Genomic DNA, 26,925 nt, shown 5'->3' with positions numbered 1-26,925 from the left:
CACCCCCGGGCCCGGAAGAAGGAAGTGCCGGCGGGAGGAGTGCCGGCTGTGCGGTGTGTGGTTGCCGCTTCTGCTCGGAGCTGGGCGAGAGCTGAGAGCCGGAGGCACGGCTCCTCCTCGGCCGGTAACGGCGCTGAGGGGGCGCGCGGGGCGGGAAGGGCTGCGGGCCGAACTCTGGGCGCGGGGCGGCGGCTGCGGATGCGGCTGCGGGCGCTGCGCTGAGCTGCGCTTTCTGTTTCCTTTCCCCCGTGGCGAGAGGGGAGCGTTGTAACTGGAAAGCCTTGGGGAAAGAGTGGCTTTCACCAACTTCAGACCGTTTTGTTGCTGTTGTTTGCTTTTATGAGATGGAGGGAGAACGTCGTTTCAGCAGGACAGAAGTGAAACACAGTGAATTCTTTTAGATACCTACGATTTATAGCATCAACTTGCCTGAAGATTCGCTCTATTTACAGCTGCTCAGCTGACTCTAAAGTAGAAAGTATAAGATACTTTAAAGCAGCTTTCTTTGTACGTATAAGTTATGTTATGGTTCCAGCCTGACTTTTTTTTCCCCTCACCTTAAAGAAATATGGATGCGAAGAGTAGAGCGTGTTTAATTAGGCATCGTCGGGCACTGGAGAGAGACATCAAAACCTCGTACATTATGGATTGTATGGTTTCTGACCAAGTCCTGACATTGCAGGAGGAGGAGAAAGTGAAACAACAGGTAGAGTCATCTGTGGTTTTTTGTTTTTGTTTTTTTAATTTTTCCAGGCTGCTTGTGTGTTTTATGGTCCTTTCTAAAAATTATTGCTGTCAATCATTACTACACTACAAATGCTTAACCAAGCACTTAGGATGTGGTTATAATTGCAGCTCATAAGGTTGAGCTGAGGTCTTGCTCAAACTGAAATCTATATCCGTAGCAATAAACGTGTTAAATAACTTGCAGGGCAATAGATTAGGTAGTTTCTGTTAGCTTTGTGTAACACCTATTTTAATGTTTGTTCTAGAATACACAGAAGGAGCGAGCAGCTATGCTAATAGATACTCTTCTTAAGAAAGACAATAATGCATATAGATCTTTTTATAATGCACTGCTTCATGAAGGGTACAGAGATCTTGCTGCACTTCTTCAGGATGGCATCCCTGTCTTCTCCTCTGGGAATGGAAAGCATGCTATGGATGAGATGACTTCATATGGTTAGTGCAACTGCAGCAATCTCAGTTTCTGAAGGGAATGAGAAGCTGTGTTTTTATTCACTGCTAAGTGACTATCTGTAGTACCTAAAAGGAAGTAAAACAAAAAGGAAGTAAACAATGAGCTTGTTTACTTGTTTTGGTAGCACAATAATCGGTAGTTCTGTATTTCTTATGATAGGAGAAGATGGTTATGGCTTTCATAGGTCATCTTGCTTGGTAATGTGTATTTTAAAAAACTGGAAATCTGAAACTCCTGTTTTTCTCTAAATTGTAACATTTTAAGAGTCTTTCTTTCATTTACAAAAAAAAATGTTACAATTTAGACTCTTAAGTCTTTCTTTCATTTACAAGTCATTCTTTTTAAGTCCCTACACCTGGTGTAGGGAACCTGCTTTGGCAGGGGGGTTGGACTCTATGATCTCTGGAGGTCCCTTCCAACCCCTACAATTCTGTGATTCTGTGAAGTTTATGTAGGTTGCTCCAAAAATAGTGCCTTCTCTTTATTTCCATGGAATATCCAACAGATTCGCAGAGCTCTGTAATACTATCTGATTGATCACGCACTCATCTACAGAACACTGTCTTACAGCACAGTCACCACTATTGGCTATGCATTTTCAGCAGAGATGGATGAGAGCCTGGAATGCTGTATTCATAACAAACTGCACCAGAGGAGGTGACACACTGTCACCACTACTGAAACACACCACACACTGCTTCACTGCACTCACATCCACTGTTTGGTCTCAGTCAACGTTCAACAAGTGTCAGTGAATGTCAGTGGGTGCAATTTTTCCAGTGTGGAGGTGTTCAATTCCACACCATTGTTTGATACACACTTCTAAGTCAGGCACCATTTTGTCAGACTGCCCCTCTGCTGCCATCTGGTGCACAGCAACAAAATGTAATGGAATAGTGTTGGGAAGTTTCAACCTCTATTGCCATACCACCATCTGCCTCTGATGTTGTAAGCCAACATAATAAAATAGGAGCTGTTACTTTTGGAGTAGCCCTAGTATATAATAAAGAAAGTAAATTTTACATATAAGTTTTCAGCCTTCAAAATTCATTTAGAGTAGTGTATAACTCTCAGCACTGCATGGCAAATGTTAATCTAGCTAATTTGAGTGCTTATTTCACCACCAGATCTTTTGCTTACTTTCAGTAAGATCTTGAACTTTACAGAAGTTGTTCTTCTTTGATTTATATGAAATAAATTAGTAGTTTAGTGGGTTGAGCTGTCCTACTGCATTTGACTAAATGACAGCTGAATCTTACAGTATATTTTTTGGCACTGTCTGATATAAGAATCACAGAATATTTAAGGTTGGAAAAGATCATCTGGTCCAGCTGTCACCTGTTTCCCTGCCTGCCCTGTGGTCATGTCCCTCAGTGTCACTTCCACATGGTTCTTGAACACCTCCAGGGATGGCAGCTCTACCACCTCCTTGGGCAGCCTGAGTCACTGCAGCACCACTCTTTCAGAAGAGAAATTTTGTTCCTAATATCCAACATGAACCTCCTGTGGCATGGCTCGAGGCCATTTTCTCTTGTCCTATCACTGTTACCCGAAAGAGAAAAGGCTGACCATCACCACACTACAGTGTCCTTTCAGGTCGTTGTAGAGAACAATAAGATCTCCCCTAAGCCTCCTCCTCTCCAGACCAAACAATCCCACTTCCCTCTGCCATTCCCCATAAGACTTGTGCTCCAGACCCTTCACAGCGTCACTGCCCTTCTCTGGACACTCTGCAAGCCCTCCATGTCTTTCATGTACTGAGGAGCCCAAAACTGAATGCAATACTCAATTTAGCTTAAATAAAGAGAAGCCTGGCTTGGACAGCAATGCTGTGCTGTTAACCACAGAGAAGAAGCTTTACCTTGCATGCTTCCTTTTCTGCTGTATTCTTGAAGCAGTAACCTCTGGTTGAGAAAGTGGCTCAATGGTTGGGAATAGTAATAGTTCTTGGGATTGATGTAACTAGGTCCAGCTTGCAGAAAATGTAGTTACCAACTGGGGTGCTGCTGTAGATGGGAAGCTGTTACCTGTTAATTTTGGCATGGTTAGTCCAGGAGTTCTTAGAGCATCTGTATGGGAAATGAGCTGGGGGAAGGATTTTTGGGGGTGAGTTGTTTGTTTTGTTTTGAAGAGGCATAATGTTTAGAAATCACTTTTTCTTTTCATATTTGTTGTTTTTAACTTCAGTTAAGACAACTCTCTGCGAAGGAGGTGTACCACAGAGACCAGTTGTGTTTGTCACTCGGCCAAAGCTGGTAGATGCTATTAAACAGAAACTGTGCAGCTTAGGAAGTGATCCAGGTTGGGTGACAGTTTATGGAATGGCAGGTTGTGGAAAGACCGTTTTAACAGCAGAAGCTTTAAGGGATCACCAGCTCTTGGAAGGTACTTTTCTAAACATCAATATTCTAAAAATCACTAGAAATATCTATGCATTGAGTGTGTATGGATCTTATGTCATCTTGAAATTGATTTTGTATTTAGCATGATAAATTCCTTAGGTGCTTTTATTGCTTGCAAGTTACAGTTTTCAGAACCGTTTAGTGCTCTGGGACCACTGCATATTTTATTAATTTATTGGAAAAGATTCTTAACAGCTTTTTACCTTGAAACCTGCTTTGATTTATGAGAGTAGATGCATCCTTATGTAAATTGAATTTGTTATTTCTAGCAGTACAAAATATATAATAATCGTTTTTAGTCTTCATTCTTTTTTGTGTGTTGCTTGTCAATTCTTCAGACTTTTACCTGTGCTATATGGGTTTAAAAAGTCTTGCTCAGACTATAGTGTAGGTTTTAGTAATGTCAGGCATTTGTGGTGTGGTTATACTACTATTAGTAGTAGTAGATAATAGATCATAAATGAAATCATTTACTGTTGTTTTTCTGTATAGGACATTTGGAGCAGAAAGTGAGTTGAGATATTAGAAAATATGTCTGAGATTTAGAGAATATGGCATCCTCTGCTGCAGCTGGCTCTTCTAGAAGCCTTCTTGCTAAATGTTTTGTGGTAATTTTGTATCCCAAGCCCTCAACTCCTGCAAAGTGAAAAAGTGAATGCTGAGACAGAGAAGAAGGAAAGGGCTTGTCAAGGAAAACAAGTAGAAAGGAGGGGCAGCATCAGTGACAATGTGAGCTTTGGGAACTTGCCTTACAGAGGCTGTTCCTTTTAAAATATAAGACAGTAATCTTGTAGAATCATCCTCCTGCGGTACAGAGTTTTAAGGTTGGTTTGCAATAGACTTTACAGTTTATATTTGAATTTAAATTGTATTATAATTGCTATTCTAATAAATGCTATAAATACTTCTAATTTTAAACGTAAAGCGTGATTAACATTGTTGTTCCTGTCAGGTTATTTTCCAGGAGGAGTTCACTGGATTTCTGTGGGAAAACAGGACAAAGCTGGGCTCCTCATAAAACTGCAGAATCTTTGTAGTAGATTAGAGCATGACTCTACTCTTCCACAGAGACCACCACTTAACATCGAGGAGGCCAAAGACCGCCTTCGTTTGCTGATGCTGCGCAAATACCCGAGGTGATGTTGGTAAAATGCTCTGCTATTCTTCTGCTCTGCAGTCCAATAATCTAAAATGTCTGTTACTACATATTTCTCTTTCTTAATTAAAGAAAAGATCGGAAGTGAACATCCTAACTTTCACTTTTTGCTTTCCCTTTTTCTCTTTTAATGTAGATAATGTAGAAGTGATAGTCAAGTTAAAGCTAGCAGTACTTCAAGAATTTTGATGCTTGCATAGGGACTACTGTTAATATTTTCTAAATTGCTTGCTTATGGGAAAAGAGAAAATAGATTCAGAGAAATGTAAAAAAAGCTGAATGGTAAATGGATGGTTAAATCAGGTATGTAATATATGGTAAAATTTTTTCTTTAAGTAGATGTTTTTAATGGAGTAGCATAAGGGATGCATTGTAGGCTTGTTCTGGATTTATTTATCAGATTATTAAAGCTTTTGCTATAAATATATATATTACACACACACACACATACGTATATGTATATATATGATAACCAGCTGTGCAGGAGTCACCTTCACATGAAAAGTTATTAGTCACTGAAAACTGAAAGTTGAGAACGAATAGCTGGAAATAAGCACTACTCTAACTTCTAGTGTTCTTACTGTGTACTTAAAATGTTTAATGAGTGTGTGAGGATCATACAGCAGTGGAAGGCTGTGCGTCACTAGAGAGCAGTTAGTGTGTTTTTAAAGTGGTTGCTTTGGAGTTACCAAAGTGAAAGCAAGTTTTCAAGGTATGATCAATTGTGGCCAAAAAGGCAAGTTGCTTTCAAACTTCAGGAAAATTGAATTGTTTGATCAAGCAAAGTCTTGGCCACCGCACAGCTTTTTTTCATGTTTGAACAGTAGCTTTTGTTATTTTGGGGGATTTCATTACTCCCTGGGAAAATCTATGCTAAGCTAAACACAAGTGAGATATCTCAGGCATAATACTCCAGTGATATGATCTTTACAGCCGATGGAGTACTGGCATTTTTGTAAGAGAAAGAAGTCTTCCTTGCATAGAAAAGATTTAAAAAATATTGCCAGGCCTGTGGGAAATTGACCGATAAAGGTGAGAAATTCAAGTAGGTGCCTCCAGTGGAGAAAAGAGATATACAGAATGATTGGAGGGGAGCATACTCTTTTCTCTCACTAACTCACCAGATTACTTACAGAAGCTTGGAAGAAGCTACGGCCTGTGCTGCATCCCACCCAGTTGGAGATGTCAGAATGCTGTAAGAACAAATTGAACGTGTTGCATTAGGTTAATAACAGTTCAAGTCTGAACCAAACTTCACTAATTTGTTCTTGGAGAAACTTGCATTCAGCTTTCTGACACAGGGTTTAATGTCCTCTTAAAATGTTTCTTGGATTAGTGGAAGAAAATTGAAATTGTACTACTTAGTTAATTCTGAAAATGTTCTTTTGTTATGAAGATGAAATAGTATATCTTATTACTAATACGATATCTGAAATATGAAATATCTTTTCTTGTACTAGGTCTCTTTTGGTCCTGGATGATATTTGGGATTCCTGGGTGTTAAAAGCATTTGATAATCAATGTCAGGTTCTTATCACCAGCAGGGACAGGAGTGTGACAGATGCTGTGTCTGGTAAGGAATGATCTTCTCTTCTGCATTACAAATCATGGATGTACGTGTATGCAAAGTGTTTTTGTGAACTTATAAAAGAATTGATAGAATCCATGTCTGTCAAGTTGTGCACAAATGATGAAGTTTTAGCATTCTTCTCTGTAAAACTATGCTTTTCCATGAAATACATGTTGTATGTTGTCCTGTGTATATGTCTATATTGAGAATCACTGCACTCTTCAGTAAATTAGCCTGTCTGATGCTGCTGTGTTTTAACTGATTATCTCTACATATGAAGTAGTCTCTGAGCCGGATCCTCTGCTCCAGATTTTTCTCCAAAAATTCTCTCAACTTCCATAGCATTTTGAAAATTCTTTTTATTTTTCCCCCCATATATAGGCAATAAATATGAGATTCATGTGGAAAGTGGACTAACACATGAGAAAGGACTGGAAGTTTTAGCCCTGTTTGTGAATATGAAAATATCAGAACTGCCAGAACAAGCTAACTGCATTGTAAGGGAATGCAAAGGTATGACACTCCACACTTTTAAAACCACTCAGTATATTTTTTTCTTCTGGATTTTGTCTTACAGAAAGAGGAGGAAACATTTGATGATCAGAGGGTTGGAGAATCTCTCTAGGAAGAGAGGTTAAGAGAGCTGGGCTTGTTCAGCCTGGAGAAGAGAAGGCTCTGGGGTGATCTCATTGTGGCCTTCTGGTACTTGAAGGGAGCTTATAGACTGGGAAGAGACTGACTTTTTACACAGTCTGATAGTGATATGACAATGGGGACACCTCAAGAATTTGATTAAGAAAATTTCCTGATTTATTCATTCAGCTACTAGATTAAACTATTGAATTGTGTTCCTTCAGACTCTCTAAGTTTAATTTAATTTCTTCCTTCAGGTTCTCCTCTTGTGATATCCTTGATAGGTGCATTACTACGAGATTTCCCTAGTCGCTGGGAATACTATCTGAAACAGTTACAGAATAAGCAATTTAAAAGAATAAGAAAATCTTCATCTTATGACTATGAAGCCCTTGATGAAGCAATGTCCATAAGTGTAGAGCAACTGAGTAATGATTTAAAAGATTACTATAAAGACCTCTCCATCCTCCCAAAAGATGTTAAAGTACCTACTAAGGTAATAACAGCAACTCAGAAACCTCATAGCTTATTTATTATTATTACTATTTTTTTTATGAATTAGACTGGGTGGTTCTTGTAGGTTCCCTCCAACTCTGGATATTCTATGATTTTTAGTGATATATAAACAATAACTTTAAAGAAGTAGTAAAATTTGAAATTATGGTATATAACTAATGTTATATGCAACTTAATAATAATTGGTGGTTTGGGTCTCTTATTATATCACACCTCTTATCACCTGTAACAGAGCTAAAAAACTGCAACTGAATTCATATGCTCATAATGTTAGTTTAATGTATGCTCCATGCGTAGCTCTTACATTAGGTTGTAACTGAACTATCTGAAGGCTTAAAAACTGTTGGGGAATTTCTTTTCTGAAAAATATATGATCACCATGAGTCAGTACAAATAGACAAACGAAGGGGTGGCTTGTATTATCTATCTCATACGTATCTATTATCTGTCTGTCTATATATTTGCATAGTTTAATATTGAACTTCCTGAGTTACTCACAGAGCATAGATTTCTTTTGCAAATGGTAATGTTTCTACCATGTTTGTTTTTTTTTTTCAGTTAATTGTTAGTCTTTTATGGCATTCCTACATTTTTGTTTGTTCCTTAGTTCTGATGATCTTTTCTGCTTTTTTAGGTGCTCTGTGTTCTTTGGGATATGGAAACTGAAGAAGTTGAAGATATACTGCAGGAATTTGTTAACAAATCGTTATTGTTCTGTGATCGTAATGGGAATTCATTTCATTATTATTTGCATGATCTTCAACTTGACTTTCTTACAGAGAAGAATCGCAACCAGCTTCAGGTAGAGTTCTGGCTTATTTGCTTACTTCTAACATTCTACAAAGCTGGACTTTCTTCAGAAAACATTCCTTTTTTAAAAAGTATCCAGAGTAATCATGTAATAGGCTACAATGCAGTTAAACTTAATGCTGGCTAAGAACATTTTAGACTTGAAAATGAGAAGTGATTTAATGATAATTCCATATGGAGCTAAGAAACTAATAGAATCATGGAATGTCTTGGGTTGGAAGGGACCTTTAAGGGTCATCTAGATCTGTTTTTGGAGGAGAAGGCAAAGAAAGGTAGATAGGAAGAAGAGGCCAATTGTTTGCTTTGTATCTATGTATGTAAAGGGTCATTTTTGTTACTGGATATGCATGTTTAATGTGAAGAGTGACCTTTTCTCAGTCTAAGAAGGAAGATTAGCAACTTGCTTTTCTGTCTTGAGTATCCACGGAGTTTCTGTAGAATGTCTTCAACATAATTTGAATTACGGTTTCTTAAGATAAGTTTTTCTTATTTAATTTGTTGACATCGTACATGGAGGAATAATAATAATAAATGTTTAATATTAAAATCAGTCCACACCTTTTTATAGTATTAACTGAAGGTGTGTTTGGGTTCTCATTGCAGGAACTACATAAAAACATAGTAAATCAGTACAAGAGATATTACAAGCTTCATGTGCCTGTGCTATCTCAAGAGGACTGCATGTACTGGTATAATTTTCTAGCATATCACATGGCTGGTGCCAACATGCAGAAGGTGAGTTCTGACTGTGTTCATCTGTTTCTCTTCTTCACCCACTGCCCTTCCCCTCCAGGCCATTTTTTCCTTTTAGAGTTGTCTTTTCCCAGGCCTCTGGGCAGATAGGCAAATACTGAACATAAAGTCCTTTCGGGGCTCCAGTGATAATCACTGTTATGAAAACAACTTCTATGTCTCTTGTCTTTTCAATCAGTTTGTAAGAAGATTTCATATAACGTCTTCTGTTTTTCTTTTTCCTTTGAAGAAGATGTGGTAAAAAGTCTTCTTAAGCTTTTTTGGAAATCCAGGCTTACTATGTTGTATGATAAAATTGAATTGATTTGCTTAGAGTACTCCAGTAGATTGATGAATGAATTGGAGTGAATTGTATTAAGATATATTTGTGCTTTTTTATTTTTCCCTTAAGTAGATTCAGTTGTGGAATTCATGCTCTGAACTATTATTTGTATTTCCTTAGGAACTCCGTGATCTTATGTTTTCTCTAGATTGGATTAAAGCTAAAACAGAACTGGTAGGGCCTGCTCATCTAATTCATGAATATGTAGAGTATAGTTCAGTCCTGGATCAAAAGGTATGTAAAAGGTAAATGATCAGTCTGTTCCAAATATGTTTTTCCATCTTTTAGTGCGTTTTATTTATGTATGTATTTGGGATACATAGGAAGTGTAAAAATGAAATGTTGGGGCAGTCCTAAGTTTAACCTCACCTTGGAGTGAAGGGAAAAATGAAGAATTAAAAAACTATGGTTTTAGTTAACTTCAGTATAGGTGACAGTAATTAATTATGGAACTCAATGGTGAGAATCTGTGGTTCTGTGATAATTAATGGTGAGTGCAGATGATACTCCCTTTTTTGGGAAGTTGAGAATCTTGTTGGCCTCTTGGAAATAGTCTTACTGATATTTAACACTGGCTGCTCATTGAGTAAATCATTGCTTCCAGTATCCGTATTTGAAAAGTAAGGATAATACACTTTTTCTGAATAAAATAGCAGATTATTTCAGTCTATGATTTGTACTTGCTAATAGAACTAGGCAGAACTAAATGCTTCTGTAAGAATACTGCCTGTATAGAAAATTAAAAAACAAAGGGCACTTAGAAAACATATCCACTTCAGTAATTACCAAATGTTATCTGCTCTGTACATAGGATAGCATCATACGTGAGAATTTTCAGGAATTTCTGTCTTTAAATGGGCACCTTCTTGGACGACAGCCTTTTCCTGACATCACCCAGCTGGGTCTTTGCCAACCTGAGGCATCAGAGGTGTATCAGCAAGCCAAGCTGCGGGCTCAAAGAGAAACAGGGACATTTTACTTGGAGTGGATGTAAGTGGCAGTAATCCATCTGCTGATGTGTTTATCCCTTGATTCAATAACATTGTCGCACATACAATTGAACACAGTCAAGGGTAATATAAGAAGTGCTGTTTTTTATGGGAAAAGAAAGTGAAATAATTTTCAGGAACTAATGAAAGAAAAACTGGACATGTAAAGCTACAAATTAGTGTTAATTTCATAGAAATGAAGAAATTACTTCTCTACTTAATGAACATTCATTTTAAGTACCTACCCAAATGTGAAAATAAGGTAATTTGAAACTTCTTTATATACTTTTTTAGAAAGGTGAGAATTGTAGGGCAAATATTACGTGTGTGATGCAAACTTGAAAGAGAGCACATAGGAGATCACAGCTTCAGAAAGAAGTCTATTGGGATGTGGCAGAAAGCAGCTCATTAAGACATTATTAGGAAGACTGTTTTGCTGTACCATGGCTGTGCACATGAGGTAGCATGTTGGTTTCTTATGACATAGTAGCATTCTTGGTCTCTAAGCTCTTAGCTGTTGGAGGGCAACATAAATTCTAAGTGAATGTAGGAACTGATTTCCCTTATTTTGTGTGAAGGCTGAAAGCCTGCTGCACAAGGTATGTGAACAACTATTATTTTTTAAAGAGAATTTTGAATGATAAAAAATGTAGGAAATAGTAGAAATCAGACTCCTCTCAAACTGAACTATCTTCTCCTACAGAAATAAAAAATCCTTGAAAAACCTTTCCCGTCTGGTTGTTCGTCCGCATAGAGATGCAGTTTACCATGCCTGCTTTTCTAGGGATAGACAAAGAATAGCATCATGTGGAGCTGATAAAACACTTCAGGTAAAAACACCTACCTGTGCATGAGTGAAGTGTAATGCTGTGTACTATTTTGATAATGTTTGTTAGTGGTGCTATTGCTTTCCTTTTGCTATGAAGATATTAGAGATCTAGAATATAACGGAGACAAGAGATTGAAAGGGCGTTACATAAACACATTTAGGTTAGTAAGTACTGTTTTGTAGTTCAATAACTATACTATGATACCATGTAAATGAATATGAGATACCTTTTAATGATACAAAAAGCTTAAGGCTTAAGTAGTGCATCCCAGCATGTTTCACATTCTTTTGCAGAAATTGTAGTTCCCATCTACAGTACTGATAAACAGTGAGACATGTTAGTTAGTGGTTTACATTTTCCGTGGGGTTTTAATGGATGTTTGGTGCTAAGTTGCTAAATTTTCTCATGCAAAGTAAAGAAATCTGGGCAGAAAAATGAGCCCTGGAAGTGGTAGACTGGAAAAAGGTACAAAGTGAGTATGGGGAGGCAGAGAGGAAAAGTGACTAATAAAAATTTGCCAGCAGTCTGCCTGGAGGGAAGCCAGACAGCTCTCAAGAAAACTAGCAATCAGCCAGCCACTAACCTGGTAAAGTATCCATATTCCAGACAGCCAAAGGTAAGGGTAAAGAACAACTTTTCTGCAAGCCTTTGGTATTGTTTTGGATGCCTGCTAAGTTCAATACTAAAGTAAAAGTATTAATGGTCCTCAGTTGCTGTTCATTTGGCTATTTAATGTGGTGGTCTTTGTTACTTTCTTTTTTTTTGCTGGCTTCTACATTGTTACGGTCATGGCATCCACCCACTTAAGGAGATGCTTGGTGGATATTCTAGTTTATGCTGTGTTGAAGTTATTGTGCTGGGCTTCTGTACTTCATGGCTTCATTACTGGGACTGCTGATTTCTTATTTTTCTCTTGACTTTCTATTAAAAAAAGAGATTTTTTTTTTTCCCCAGAACCTAAACTAGAAATAATAGGAAAATTAACAATCATTTTTCATTGTTTAACTTTGAACTTGTCATGTTTTTCCTAACAGTGACATCAAAATAAAACTGTTTCCAGATTTTAAGACTAACTCTCCTGTTTTAGTGGAATCAGAAAAAATGATTGCTAGATTCAGAGCAGATATTCTGCAGAAATGACTGTAGATGTAGATTTCCTTTTGCTTTGTTGCTTTTATTTGAACAAATACCAACTATTTCATTGTCACTGTCATTCCCATTTGATGAAAAAAGATAGGAAAAGTAGGGATTTTACAACTTCTTCAATGTTGCTGCAAAGAGAAAATTGTGATTTGTTAGAACAGCTGAAGATCGTTTACTCTTGCGATGGAAAGGGTACGTTTACCATTATGGAGATAAATCCCAGAATTTTAGGAAACTGATTAATTTGCAGTGCTTCTTTCCTGTAACCAGCTCAGAAGAGACTCCTAGCACCTTAATTTAATGATCAATTGCTGCTAAAATTCTTCTTTTCAACAGAAGAATATCATATCTATCAACCTGGAACTTGTACTTGTAATAACAGTGCAGTTATTGTTAAGAAGTTATTGTGTGGTGAAGTTATTCACAAAGTAGAATAAGAAAGTACATGTATTTAGCCTTAAGGAGCACAGAAGTCATATGTGATAGAAAGCCTAGCTTTGGTTAAAGGTTATACAAAGTCATTAATGAAGCATGCCATGCATATGGATTTTTTATATTAGTGTTCAGTATTTCTTTCCATAATAATTTCTATCACCTTTATAGATTTGAAGTTCAAATTAAATGTTCCCACATTACTTTCCTTGAAATTATAAATGCTTTCAAAGTGTGAACAGTTTTATGAAGAGCTTGGCTAAGGGAGCTCTTTGAGAGAAAGCAATCCTTTATTTGTGTAGGATGTTTCGAAATTGTCTGCCAGCTAGAAGATTTCATTCCTCATTGTATTTCTTCAGGTGTTTAAAGCAGAAAGTGGAGAGAGATTGCTGGAGATAAGTGCTCATGATGATGAAATACTTTGCTGCACTTTTTCTGCAGATGATAAATATGTAGCTACTTGTTCAGCTGATAAAAAAGTGAAGGTATGGAAATGGAGAGTAGACTTTTTGTGTGTTTGTTTTGCTACATCGTAATTCAGATTTCAGTTTTAACCAACTCAGGGAGAGCAGATTCTTAAGACTGAGGGTTTTTATTAACTTTCTTAAGCCTTATGTGGATAATTCACTACTTTAAAAGCAAAATATCTCATGCTTGTTTAGCATCTTATGTTACCATCATGCATACACAATTACAACTTATTTTATTTGTATTATCAGATGATTCTTTTTATGTAGAACACAATGGGTGAGTCCACTCCTGTTTGTAACATAAAATTAGTATATGCACAAATGTTTTTCTTATATAGCGTTTTCTGAGAGAAATTTATTTTTAATTCTTCAGAACTGCAACAAAATCTGACAATATTCTAATCTTTCTCAGATTTGAATCTAAACTCTGATCTCCCTCATTCACTTGATATTTAAATTGTTTAAAACTAGCTGTGAAATTTTGTATACTTAATAGTAGCCTGAAACTGAATTTTGATGAGAGTAAGTTGGTTTTATTTGGTTGCAGACGGCTTGTTATAAGAACCTTTGACTGTAAATACCATGTTCCAGTTCTTGTTTTGAAAAATATATGTATCTGCATCTCTGCTCTACTCTAGTAGAAACAATCTGAAATCAAAGTTGTGTGTTAATAGATACAAATATACGTGTTTTCCCTTTCTCTTCCAAGCATTTTTGGTGTGTTATTAAGAGCATTTTTAGGGTTTTATTTGTATTCCTAAATGGTTTACACATTTCATTTTTTTTTTTAAATACGTTGAATTTCTTTAAAACTGGTTTTTGTCCTTCAATTCCATCTAGATCTGGAATTCAAGAACAGGCAAGTGTTTGTACGTATATGAAGAACACACAGAGCAGGTCAATTGCTGCCAGTTCAATAACAGGAGGGGTCAGTATCTTTTAGCCACCTGCTCAGATGACACTTTCATCAAAGTAAGTTGAAAAGATTGTGATAAGCAGTATGGGAATAATCAAAACAGAGTAATTATTGTTGTAGAAATATGATTCAAACCCTGTAAAGCAGGAAAATAAGCAAACACACAAAACAAACACAAACAATACAAAACTGGATGCCAAATGATAAAATGAATGAATAATTAATGTAATGGAAGTGGAGCAGATGTATTTTCTTATTAAATTTATTGGGCATAATAAAGAAATGAAAGTGGAAGCCAACAAAATAACAGTAATAAAAACAAAAGATTTGTCAGATTAGCTATCTGGTTGTATTCAGATTATGAGGCAGTATGTGTACTGAGAGCTGAAGCCATGTAACTGAAATATCTGAGGAAAGGGGGGGAAATAGAAGAATAAAGGAAGATCTGGCTGTGAGTAAGGGTGTAATTTCACAGCAAATTCACAGTATATCCAGTAATAGAATAGAACAGTAAAATAAAAATCAGATTTTATTTTAGAGAACAACGTACAGATAACTGTTCCTGCTTTGAGTTCTCCCTGAGCAGTCAAGTGAAAAATCTGGTAACAGAAAGGCAGTATGCCCTGTAAGCTTAGAAAGTAGAGGTTGAAAGGAAGGAAAGAAGCTAGATGAAGTTTAATCCTCAATCTGAAGAAACCTTTGGTAACTTTGTGCTATTTGTGGTTCTTGTATTCATTGTACAGAAAGTGTTGTATAATAGTTACGAGAATCGTTTTCATGCAAGCTGGCATATGGAAGTAAACTGTGGGGGAACCTCAGGCATAGCTTCAAGTCTGTGAGCATGTGGGTAAAACTAAGAAACATTTGTGAGAATTTGGTTGCCGCCGTGGTTTTGTGAAGAATGTGAACAATCTGTGAATAATTCATGAATTTAATGGTATTTATATATTTGTTTCTCATGCAGCTTTGGAATTTGAAGGATAAGTATTGTAGGAATACGATGTTTGGTCATGTAAACGCTGTCAGTCACTGTAGGTTTTCACCAAATGATGACTATATTGCTAGCTGCTCAACAGATGGAACAGTGAAGGTACACATCTTATTTTTTTAAATCAACTGCCTGTTTTAATGATTTTGGGGGAGTATGAAATACAAAATACGAGTGAGATAATTTTGTATTTGCGTGGTTGGCTTTTATGAATTAAACTCTGAAACAGTTGAGTATTGTTCCCACTTTTAATGCAAGACTTGGAAAAGTTCAGTCCGGTTCCAGAAGGAAAATTGAGTGGCTGCAGTTTTAAATAAATTCTACTGAGTCTCATTTTGAGTCCTTTTCACCATTTAAAAAAAAAAAAAAAAAAAAAAAAAAAAAAAAAAAATTAAGAGAACTGACATGGAGGGGTGTTTTGAAATTTGTTTAAACAAAAATAATGATGAAAACAATGGCAAGAAGGCCTTCAAGAATAGTTAAAAGGTCTGTCATCTGAAATGGAACCAGTAAAAGCCATAAGCAATAACAGTGATGCGAGTACTGAGGTAGTTGTGTTTTTGCTTAGAACACAAGCATCGTTTTTTATTGCCTTTGGCTGTAACAGAACTATGCTACTTCAGTGCTGCAGTTCTTAAAACACTAATACCTTTCTATGGAGCTGCTATATCAGGAAAGTGAGGTTGTAGTATCTGTTGTCATTCAGAAGAGAAATTGTGGTAGAGGAAACAGAAATATTCAGTAGCTCTCTGGTAGGTGCCTCAGCGAAATAGGTGTACAAACTACCTGTATCCAATGTACCAGATTGCTTGTTGTGAGTGGGCTTTATTTAACAGAGTTGCAGAGCAGATGTTATTTTTGTCTTTATTGTATTGTTAAGTAGAAGTTAAGACAGCCATCTAGGCTTGCTTGTTTGTTGTTTTCCTCACTTTCTTCCCTAAAAGAGATTGGGAAGTGGTTTTCTCCTGTTGTATGCTGTAAAGAGAGGTTTCATGTATTTCCTTCATTTTTTCTTGAAGCTTTGGGATGTGCATTCAGCAAATGAACTGAAAACTATTGAGATAAAAGAATTCTTCAGGAATGCAGATGAGCAGCAAGATGATGTGGAAGTTTTAGTAAAATGTTGCTCTTGGTCCAGAAGTAGTGATACAATTTTGGTGGTAGCCAAAAATAAACTTTTGGTAAGTATCTCATGTTAATAATTCTCTAGATGTGTAGTATGTTGCTATCTGGGTAGAATTTGTGAATACTTATAAAATATAAGATATGTTTCAGACATAAAGTGCCTGTTTTTAAGTGTGTGTTTAGTAAAAAATATGCAGATGATAAAAATGACGAATGAGATAAATACCTTCTAAATTAAACAGTGTACATTGTTGAGTATATAAACTGTGTCTGTGGTGAAGCCACTCTAGCTGTATGCTAAATATTGTAATTGCCTTCACAGCTTTTTGATGTCACGACATGTAATCTGTTAGCACAAGTAGTCGTAAGTCATCACAGTACAATCCAGTATTGTGACTTCTGTGCTGGGGATGAGTTAGTTGCAGTTGCTTTGTCTCATTGTTCTGTTGAGGTAAGTGATTTCTTCACGGCTACAATATACCAGGAAAGAGTAATAGAAAGTGTTACATTTGTCATGGTTTTGTGTAGGGAGAAGTAAAACAAAGTGGCAATTTTAACAGCCTTTCAATGTGCTTTGTTCTTTATAATTTTTGTTTACCTCTAAGATGTAAAATAGGAATTGGGAAATAGTGTTTTGAGGTTAGACATCCTTCTTAGAAAGCAGAACTCAGTTTTATATAAAACCACTAGGCCACTGTATTTATTTGAAGTTATGTGATGGTGTGATTATTGTCAGTCTTTGGATTATACACCTTCCCTTTACTTAGCTCAAAACAGGCAAACAAAATACCTTCTCCTGTCTGCTGCTGCAGGATGTGGCAGTTTGTGAAAGAGGAATACAACAGCTGAACTAACTTTGGGACTATCATGGCTAACTAAGCATGTACAAGTATTTGGGTTTTCTGTTCTTTTCTTTGCTTTTTTTTTTTTTTTTTTTTTTTTTTGTAACCTACTCGCTCAGCTCAGTCTGTATTTTCATAATGAGTGAGGTTTTTTTTTTTTTTTTTTTTGTAATTCCTCTCACATCTTTTAAACTTACTGTTGTCGAAGAGGCTTCTGTTTCCATGTTACTGACCATCAAATTGTCATCAACAGGCACAGTTCTTTTTACACGACAGTTTTATAGTGAGAGTTGAGAAAATGCTAGTAGAGATAGTAATTAAGTATACTTCTTTTCAGTTTTGCTTGAAATACAATCTAAATTCATTTGAGTTCTTTCATATTTCTGCTGCAGTTGTGGAATATTAAATCCTTATCAAAAGTAGCAGATTGCAGGGGACACATGAGCTGGGTTCACTGTGTGACATTTTCCTCAGATGGATCTTTATTTCTGACATCTTCTGAGGACCAGACAATAAGGGTAAGATTACTCTTTTTTTTTAAGCTGATACTGTGTGCATATAAAACATATAAATTCTTTGTTAAAATTGTTCTTATAAAATTATATATTCATATACAATATAAAGTATTTAGCATTATGGTTATAGTAAGTATTAAGCTTTGTATTATATAAATATACAAAGTTATTTCTATATACAGTAGAATGAGCTGCCTATTTTCTTTATTTACTGTATAGATAAAGAATTTTTAGGTCCAGTGGCAGTTCAAGAGTAATGGTAATTTTTAGATTTCAGGTAATTAAAAACTGGGAACTGTTTTGATGGTCCTTTTGTAAGCTAGCAGTGTTGATATGCCTTTCACTGTTAGATATCTAGGATATTTAGATTCTTGTAGTTGTAATGCCTCATTAAAAACGGTGAAAATAGACCTACAATGTACAGAAGTAACATTTCCTTCTCTCCAAGCTAACACTTACAATCTTGAAATTTTGAAAGCAATTGAAATATAGAAATCTATACTTGGCTTTTACTGTAATAGAATTTTAACACTCTTCTTTGAAACAGAGAAGTGGACTTCATGGTTCTGATGCCAAACACTTAGATGTCTGCTTGGCAGCCTAGAAAAAGAATTATTTGTTTCATCAATTGGAATTGCTATAGCAATTGCACAACTTTCTTTGCCTAGTAAATAAAAATAGCAGAAGGATAATTTTCACTGTTTTAAAGTCAGTGTTACTTGCAGATTTTGTAAGACTTTGGTTTAAAGGTAGTCAGCAAGTTTTTTATCTTGAAAACTAATGGAACACTCCGTTCTTTGACAGATTTGGGAAACAAACAAGGTGTGCAAGTCTTCTGATGCTGTGCTAAAAAGTGAACTGGATGTTGTATTTCACAATGGTGAAGTCATGATTTTAGCAATTTACAATCAGAAGCATATTCAAGTAAGCTGTGTTTCTCAATGTATTAGTTTATTTGGAATTATCTGTAAATCCCAGTAGGAAACAAAGCACTGAAATAACTGTCTGTTCATGACTTTCAACAGTTGAATCCATAGCAGATGATTCTTAATATATTGTAAAATTTTAAGTCCAGGAACATTGCCTATAACAGATTTTTCACCTTTGCTCGTGAAGGGAAAGTGACTGAAAAGTCAAATTGTAGTTAAGCAAGTGTCCTGTAATTCAGCAGCATATTTGCTATCACATCTCTAAAGGTAGTTTCTCTTGTGACTGTGGTGTTTTACCCTTGCTGATCTGTGGTCAGCAATGCATTCCTAGTCACCTTTTGATGTGCCATACAGTCATTTCAAATGCAGCACACTGGTAGATATTTTTAACTTACAGATTTTTTGTAAATCATTGCATTCTAAAGTTCTCATCAAAATTGGTGTAAGGACAACACTGAGTTGAGATTGGTGCACTGTACATGCCGTTAAGCTTTAAGTCATGCTTACACTCCATTTGGCACCTATATCTGACTGGCAAGTAGATTTGAGCTCAGAACTCAATATATGGCCTTTGAAATTCAGGAATAACATGTTGACCTGTTTTCTGTGATCATGCAAACTTTTAGAAGCCTTCTGAGACTGAAATGTGTTTCTGTCTGCAAACTTGTCCCATTCAGAACATGTTCTACAGTGATAGTTACACAGACCTTCAAAGCAACTGATTTGTGAAAGTATCTGGTCTTGATAAACAAAAGTTTAGAAACTGACAAACTCTTCTCTTGCCGTTCTTAGCTCTTTATTGTATTTTATTTCAGTTTAAATTTTAAAATATTTTATTAATTTATTGCCTATCTTGCAGCTCATTAATGGAAATACAGACAGCATTATCATGCAGACAGAACCTCAGGAATCCCTTGTTTGCTGCTGTTGCTTAAGTGAAGATCTTAAATTTGCAGCATTTGGGCAGGAGAATGGAGTGATAAAGGTATTAAAAAACCTGAACTTGATGTTGAAAATAATAGGAAAACAACTTTCTTTTTAAAGAAGTGTCATTTTAAGGACTCTCTTCAATAATATTCTTTAGTACAGTACTTAAAAATTTTTGTTTTAGTGACACTGAAGTGACGGTAATTTAAAGGTAATACTAACAATGCAGCATTGCGCTTCACTTACCAAGGACTGATTTTTTTGTTGTCACCATCACAGAACCACAGAACTGTAGGGTCTGGAAGGGACCTCTAGAGATCATTGAGTCCAAACCTCCTGCAATGCAGGCTCCCTAGAGCAGGTTGCACAGGTTGGTGTCCAAATGTCTCCAAAGAAGGAGACTCCACAACCTCCCTGGGCAGCCTGTTCCAGTGCTGCCACCATTACTGTGAAGAGCAGGCACATTGGTGCAGAACTTCTTATGCTTCAGTTTGTGGCCATTTCCCCTTGTCCTATTGCCCCGCAATGCTGAGAATTGTCTGGTCTCGTCCCCTTGCCTCCCACACCTTAGATACTTATAGACATTGGTCAGATCCCCTCTGAGTTTTCTTTTCTCAAGGCTGAACAGACCCAGGTGACCCAACCTTTCCTCACAGGGAGCCCAAAACTGCACACGGTACTCAGTCCATTGGCTGAGAATGCTGTATTTACAGTCTCTTCATATTTAAAGAGAATTTGTGTTGAGAATTTGAACTTCCTTTCCCTAAAGTATGTAAAATAAATACTGTTCTTCCATTTTTCATTGTAAAGATACTGCAGTTGTTGGATGGGAAAGTTCTGATGTCCCGGGAAGCCTACAGGACATCTGTGCAGCACTGTCGATTTACCACGGATTGTCGGACTCTGATTTCAAGTGCTCATGATGCAGTCATACAGGTTTGGAAGATATTTTAAAAGATTAAATTGTACCTTTTTGGAAAAAATAAGTTAAAAACATCTTTCCTATTATACCTAATGTAAACTCAGTGACCACTGTATATCCTGTGTGTGGAACCATCTTTGTTCCATGCATTTTGAATTGATTTTGTATTGCTATAGGGTAAGTTGGCATCCGTAATTCTGTTGCTGCTTTGATTTATGTTTTCCTGCTTATCTAATTTGCAAGTGTTGCAATGTCAAGTAATTTGTTGCAAACAAACTGTAAATAAAAAGTTACTGTTTTTTTCTGTGGATGACCTCAAATAGGATACAGCAAAGTAGAGCACCAGATAGAGGCAGATAGGGGCTGTAGAGACTGTAGCCTTTATTTGTATCCCACAGGTTGGTGAATATTAGGCAGTTCTAATGCTGTGCATGATAGAACCAACTGCTTTCAGATGGATGAAAAGAAATACTACTTTTCTTAGAAGGTAACAGTCCTCCTGATCATGTAAGATTGAGATGGAATTCAGCACTGGCCAGGTGTGGACTTGTCTGTATTGTATAAGGGAATAGAATTGAAAGACTTGTTTCTGAGTGGGCTGCTGTGTCTACCTACTCCAATAAAGTGCTGAACACAGATACTTGCAAGAAGTTGAATGGTTGCATTAACATGGTCTCAAATTGATAAGCTCTCCTTTTTGGCAAGATTGATTGGCTATAGAGAAGCATTATGGTGTATGTAGCATTTTAGCTCATCAGGGAATGCACTTTGAAGTGAATGTCCTGGTCTTTTTTTAGTATAGTACTTCAGGTTTCACTGCACAGCAGTTGCAGGCATGCAGACAGGATTCCTAAACTAGAATTCATACTTTAAAGTCATTCAATACGACCAAACTTGAGCTGATTTGAAGTCAAACCTCTAAAACTCACGTGGATGCTGGTCCTCAGCCCTATTTTGCTCAGCAAATCTATTCCAGTTTCAGTCTTCTACCTCCTTGCTAGTGTACACGTAGCCTGTGCTGCAGTCTGTTATGGTGTTTGTTTTGCTCTAACTCTGTGCAAAACTTCTGGATCTGAAGCTATCCTGAGTATCTTCACTGTGATCAGTGGAGTAGTAGTCAGCTCGCTGCTTACCGTTTTTTTCCCAGATCCTCTGCTCCCCCTAGTGGGCCGTCACAGTTGTCATCTGAATGCCTCTACTGTTCTTTCTTTGACACAGAAAACCTATTTGAAAACCAGTTAAATCACTGTCATTTAAATTACATTGAAGCTTAATAGATTCTGTAAGATAAAATGACATTTATTCAATTGTCAGTGAAGAGTTCAATTAAAATAGTGCCATTTTGTTATGAAAACACCAACTGCAATGACACTTCGTTAAAAATATGCTTTAAAATATAAATTAAAATATAAATATAATATATATCTACTTACATATAAACATAGAAATTTAAAATGTGATTTATCCATATTTATTAGAATTATAGAATATTCTGAGTTGGGTGGAATCACGAGGATCATTGAGTCCAGCTCTGGGCTCCACACAAGACCAGCCAAAATTCAAACCTCCTGTCTGAGAGCATTGTCCATTGCTCCTCAAACAGTTTAGGACTGTGCCCACTGCCCTGGGGAGCCTCTGCCAGTGCCCAACCACCCTCTAGTGAAGAACCTTCTCCTAATCCCCAGCCTGACCCTCCCCTGACACAACTCCACGCTGTTCCCTTGGGCCCTGTCACTGTCAGCAGAAAGCAGAGAAGTGCTTTCCCTTTGCTCCCCTTGTGAGGAACTGTAGGCTCCTTTTCTCTAGGTTGAACAAACCAAACGACTTCAGTTGTTCCTCATGTATCTTACCCTGTAGACCCTTCACCATCTGTGTTGCCCTCTTTTGGATGCTTTCTGTTAGTTTTATATGCTAACCTTCACACAGTGCTTAAGGTGAAGCTGCACCAGTGCAAAGCAGTATGTAATAATTGCTTCCCTGGACTGGCTACTAGTGCTAATGCACCAGGATATTACTGACTTTTTTGGCTGCCAAGTGTTTTAGCACCAAATTCACTTATAAAAAATCAGATTCTGTGTATATTACAGGGAAACAGTTTGCTTTCACATTTTGCAGTGGTTAATGCTTTAAAGTAAACTATCTCTGAGGCTGAACTATAATACTTCTAATAAGTTGCAACCTTCATCAAAACTTTTTATCATTCCTACAGGCTTAAAATTAAGCAGTTAATTAATTCTTTTTAAGTTGTGTTTCTCATATATATACATGTATATGTGTGTATGTGTGTATATATATATATATATAATATTCCATCTTTATAATTAGGTCTGGAATTGGCAGTTGAACGAGTGTGTGTTTCTAAGAGGGCATAAGGAAGCAATCAAAGACTTTGCATTTCTGGAAAATTCAAAACTTCTTTCCTGGTCATTTGATGGAACAGTTAAGGTAAATAAAAGGCTGTGTATAATATAAAATACATCTTATTTTCTTTAATAAGAACAGCTATTTGCTGAGCTCTGTATGTTGTATGGACACTTGCCTGGTTGAACTGATCTGGAAATATGTGACAAAAATTAACATTTTATATTTCTAGCAATATTTATTTATTATTATTTATGTTGTGTTTTGGCAAAATGTTTGCCATATTAGTACCACACAGATGAGTTTTATTTCCTTTATTGACTTTTTAAAACAGTGTTTTACTGGAAAAACAAGCTAATTCTGTTCCATAGGTTTGGAATATCACCACTGGAATAACAGAAAAAGATTTTGCTTGCCATAGAGGTGCTGTTCTTTCTTGTGCTATCTCACCTGATGGTAGCAGGTTTTCATCTACTTCTGCTGACAAAACTGCAAAGGTTGGTTACTTTATGTACAAAAATAATTTGATAACTTGTTTGGCCTGATATTTTTGCTGTTTTTTTTTTTCATTATGAGATAACTAGTGATTATTTAACTAATCCTTTTTTGCTTCTAGTGTTAAAATTCCCATATCTGTGAACACATTTCTAATGCTTTTACATACATTCAGAATTGATCTGGGTACAACTTCAGGCTGTCCTGATGACCTCTGTATGAAAAAACCACACATTCAATGCACAAGTCTGTGAAGAATGTTTTGTTTAGTTCTCTCTAGTTCTCTCTATAAATCAATCTCTCTATTGATTTATTATAGCCTAATGTTCTAATTGGGAAACAGAAGTTAAGAAAAACTTCTGAAACTTTACATGAAAATATTGTCCATGTTGTTGGTAATATTTTAGAGCCTTGCTTCTAAACAAAAAGGCTCAAAACTGCTAAACTGTTCTGGGCCTGCACCATTAGCTTTTTTAAAATACAGTTCTAAACTGACTCATGAATCCTAGGGACAATTTTGTGAAGTTCTTTATAAATGAATGAGTTGCTTTAAAGAGCATATTCCAAGGAAAAAATGTACCTGATTCTGTAAGTTGCAACAAATGCATTCTTGTGTGATTCAGAAAGTGAAAGCAGAGTACACGCAGTGTAGTCCATACATAAGGAAAGAAGCCTTTAAGCATGTATGTAAGAAGTGATTTTTACTTTTGAATGCTACTTTTGAATGTTTTTTTTTTTTTTTAGAAAGAAGGGGTGAAGTTATAATTGTTTTTGAGCTTGTTTTCACCCTCCTGTGTTTTTCATGTAGATATGGAGCTTTGAAAGTTCATCTGTTCTTCATGAGTTGAAAGGCCATGAAGCCTGTGTGCGGTGCTCTGCTTTCTCTCCTAGTAATAAATTACTGGCCACTGGAGATGACAAAGGAGATATAAGGGTACTGCTTTAACCTTGTTATTTTATAATTCAGTTGATAGTTCTCATATGGAGGAGTTCTCATAGCTCGTGTTCTGCATGTCTATTTAATTAGCATCGTAGTGAATATCAGTTGAAGATTGCCGAGATACCTTGACACATTCACATGGTGACAGTAATTTGTAACCATATTGATAGATTTATTTTCCTGGGTTCCACAGGTTTATGAATGCTGCAGAACTGTGATTCACAGAATTTGCTGATCATTCTACTGTAAATACCATGAGTGATTAAATCCTTTCTATATAATACAGTCGTAGGAGGGGAGTGCTTCTTTTGGGTTATTCTGTCACTTCCAATTGAATGATTATTTTAAAAGGCTTTTTTTCCTCTAATATGGAAAAATATATTTCAGCTCTCCTTACATTGACTTACACATATAATGTTTTCTTTCTGTCAGATTTGGGACATTTTAACAGGTGAATTACTTCACTTCTGCTCCTCAGTTACTGTGGATGAAGGAGAACCAACACATGGTGGTTGGGTAACAGACCTCTCCTTTTCTCCTGACAGTAAAATGCTTGTGTCATCTGGAGGCTATCTTAAGGTAAGCCTTGAAATAATTAATAAAATCTAACATACCTAATGAAAACACAAAATGCTAATAATTTTAGGAAAACCCAAACCACTTAAAATAAACAAGTCTGGTATTTTTTACTTAAGACTGTGCTCCATTGTTGTGTTTGTCTGGCACTTTTCACATTTCTTCTCCAGATTGAAAGCTCCTTGAATATATATTTCTAAGATGGAGTTTGTTTTTGAACTCCATATATGCTGTTGCTCAAAGAGTTCGAGATAGAGTTGGGAACTTTAGATCTTTATTAAAAAGCTCTTTAACATCTTTAAACATTCCAGTCATTTCGGTTTGCTTTAATATCCACTCAATTTCAGCTGCAGCTGCATTCATAATGAACATGAATGTGCTCTATGTCCTACTGCATTTATTTGCTTATTTAAGATAAGAAAATTCTGCATTTCTATTTATGAAAAAATTGAAAGTGAATCTTCTGCCTTGAAAAGACATACTTGCTCACTTAAACTGTATGGTTATATTTTACAGTGGTGGGATGTAACTACAGGAGAATCCTTGCAAACCTTCTACACGAATGGAACAAACCTCAAATCAATACACGTGTCCCCTAATTTTGAAGTGTACGTGACTGTTGATAATCTTGGTATTCTTTATGTATTACAGAAGTTGTGATCAATGGGCTGAACGCTGTAGAGATCATGGAGCTCATTTTTTGAGCTGGAAACAAGACTGTGCTAAATTTTTATCTCTTGTTAAGCTGTGAATTATATTTCAGTGTTGTATTCACAATGTTTTCATGCATATTTATGTATCTTCCTGCATGTTTTTGCAAATTAACTTGCATTTAGTCTTGTTTTTGATAAGCATTATTATAATATGTAACTCCTGATTTGCATTTTGAGAATATTACTTCCGATTTCACAATGAAATTTTATTAAGATTTATTCAAATTAGGAGAAATTAATAATTAACAGCAGTGAAAAAATAATAGGAACATAACAGATCAGTAATGTATTCTGTGCAAGGGGTGATGGCTAAACGCTCTCTTTTTATGAACACAACTGTGAGATACAATTTTTTTTTTTTTTTTTACTATAATGAAAGGCTTTTCATTTAGTACAGAATGGAAAGAATCAGGGACATCCTCCATTTGAAAGAAGAAGCTAGCTATACTGGTGCTTGAAGTTCAAAACAAATCAAGTGACTGTACAGTTTACAGCAGCACTGCTTCCCTCTTGCCCCAAGAATCTTCACACTTCTAACCTTTTGGAGATAAAAGTGATGAGGAGAGAAATGAGGCGTGTGAGCTATTCTTAATAAGGGGAACATCTTGAGTCTTGTTTTCTCAAGGCAAAATCTGAAGAGATATTGGAATTGAAGTGGAAGAGGTTGTGCCACGCGTCCATTCAAACGATGGGTACAGCTAACCAGCTAAACTGACACTGGAAATGCTTTAAAAGGTTTATATTGAAAAATATTAGAGAGTGTGAATTTGTGTTTTTTAGTTTCAAAATTAGCATTCAGTTTATACTATGAAGACATTTTATTGTTAGCATTTTTAACGTTGGGTTCTTGGTACAGGGATCTTTTTCCTGGTAATATGTGATTTTTATTACTCCTTGTTTTTTATAATCTATTTATAGATTCTGTATAGGGTGGAATCTTTGATGTTTTGTACTAGTTGTACTTGGCAAATCTTTTGTGAACAACTGGTTAACAATTTTTCTTAGATGCCAGTAAGCCTTGTTCTAGTAAACTGCCTTTTAACTATGAAGAGTGACTGCACAAACATTAGTGCCATGATTTTAGGTTTTTTGTAGTTGGCAGTAGAACACATCATCCAGATACTTGATTGTAAAAGGTACATTAACAGGGGTGTATCACCTGATACAGAATAATGAAATTTTCACTTTTAGTAGCTTTTTTGTGTGCATTTCAGCAGATTTAATACACATTCTTAATGTTTTCCTGTTTTTGACAATCAATGTTTTTTTCCCCTCTTTTTTAACTTGAAATTCCACTGTTTCTAAGGTGCTATTGAATACGGGTCAGTATAATTAGAATCCTGCTGGCAGAAATACAAAGAGAAGAAATTTGATAGAAAAAAATAATAATGTTTTGTATTGTAAGTATGTACAGCATTCAATAAAGATGATCCAGGCAATATGAAAGAA

At 36.1% G+C, this 26,925-nt stretch overlaps 1 protein-coding gene across 5 annotated transcripts; it reads left to right on the top strand.

The window, feature by feature from the left end:
* Positions 1-3: 3 nt before the first annotated feature.
* APAF1 (apoptotic peptidase activating factor 1) lies at positions 4-26,925 on the top strand. 5 transcript variants are annotated; one of them, XM_052667404.1, is made up of 27 exons: positions 11-124; positions 565-706; positions 993-1,182; positions 3,389-3,586; positions 4,556-4,739; positions 6,220-6,332; positions 6,711-6,842; positions 7,220-7,458; positions 8,113-8,280; positions 8,892-9,023; positions 9,484-9,597; positions 10,175-10,353; positions 11,056-11,182; positions 13,117-13,242; positions 14,068-14,199; positions 15,108-15,233; positions 16,151-16,312; positions 16,579-16,707; positions 17,491-17,616; positions 18,418-18,537; positions 19,402-19,527; positions 20,280-20,405; positions 22,717-22,836; positions 23,124-23,249; positions 24,056-24,181; positions 24,620-24,766; positions 25,280-26,925. In XM_052667404.1, exons 2-27 carry the CDS (start codon positions 569-571, stop codon positions 25,421-25,423), a joined length of 3,750 nt encoding a protein of 1,249 aa, XP_052523364.1. In that variant the 5' UTR covers positions 11-124; positions 565-568; the 3' UTR covers positions 25,424-26,925. The 5 variants fall into 5 exon arrangements, with proteins under 5 accessions (XP_052523367.1, XP_052523368.1, XP_052523366.1 ...); XM_052667405.1 differs by having other exon boundaries at positions 28-120; XM_052667406.1 differs by lacking the exon at positions 20,280-20,405 and having other exon boundaries at positions 9-124.

This window comes from Tympanuchus pallidicinctus, unplaced genomic scaffold, assembly GCF_026119805.1.
Source record: "Tympanuchus pallidicinctus isolate F22 unplaced genomic scaffold, pur_lepc_1.0 scaffold8, whole genome shotgun sequence".
Lineage (NCBI taxonomy): Eukaryota > Metazoa > Chordata > Aves > Galliformes > Phasianidae > Tympanuchus > Tympanuchus pallidicinctus.
This window is presented reverse-complemented; position numbering and strand designations above follow the sequence as displayed.

Excerpts from the sequence above, each read along its gene's own strand:
- APAF1 (XM_052667404.1), top strand. The coding sequence starts at position 569 with ATGGATGCGAAGAGTAGAGCGTGTTTAATTAGGCATCGTCGGGCACTG. Across the intron at positions 707-992 it reads AGGAGAAAGTGAAACAACAG|AATACACAGAAGGAGCGAGC; the intron begins GTAGAGTCATCT and ends TGTTTGTTCTAG. Across the intron at positions 1,183-3,388 it reads GGATGAGATGACTTCATATG|TTAAGACAACTCTCTGCGAA; the intron begins GTTAGTGCAACT and ends TTTTAACTTCAG.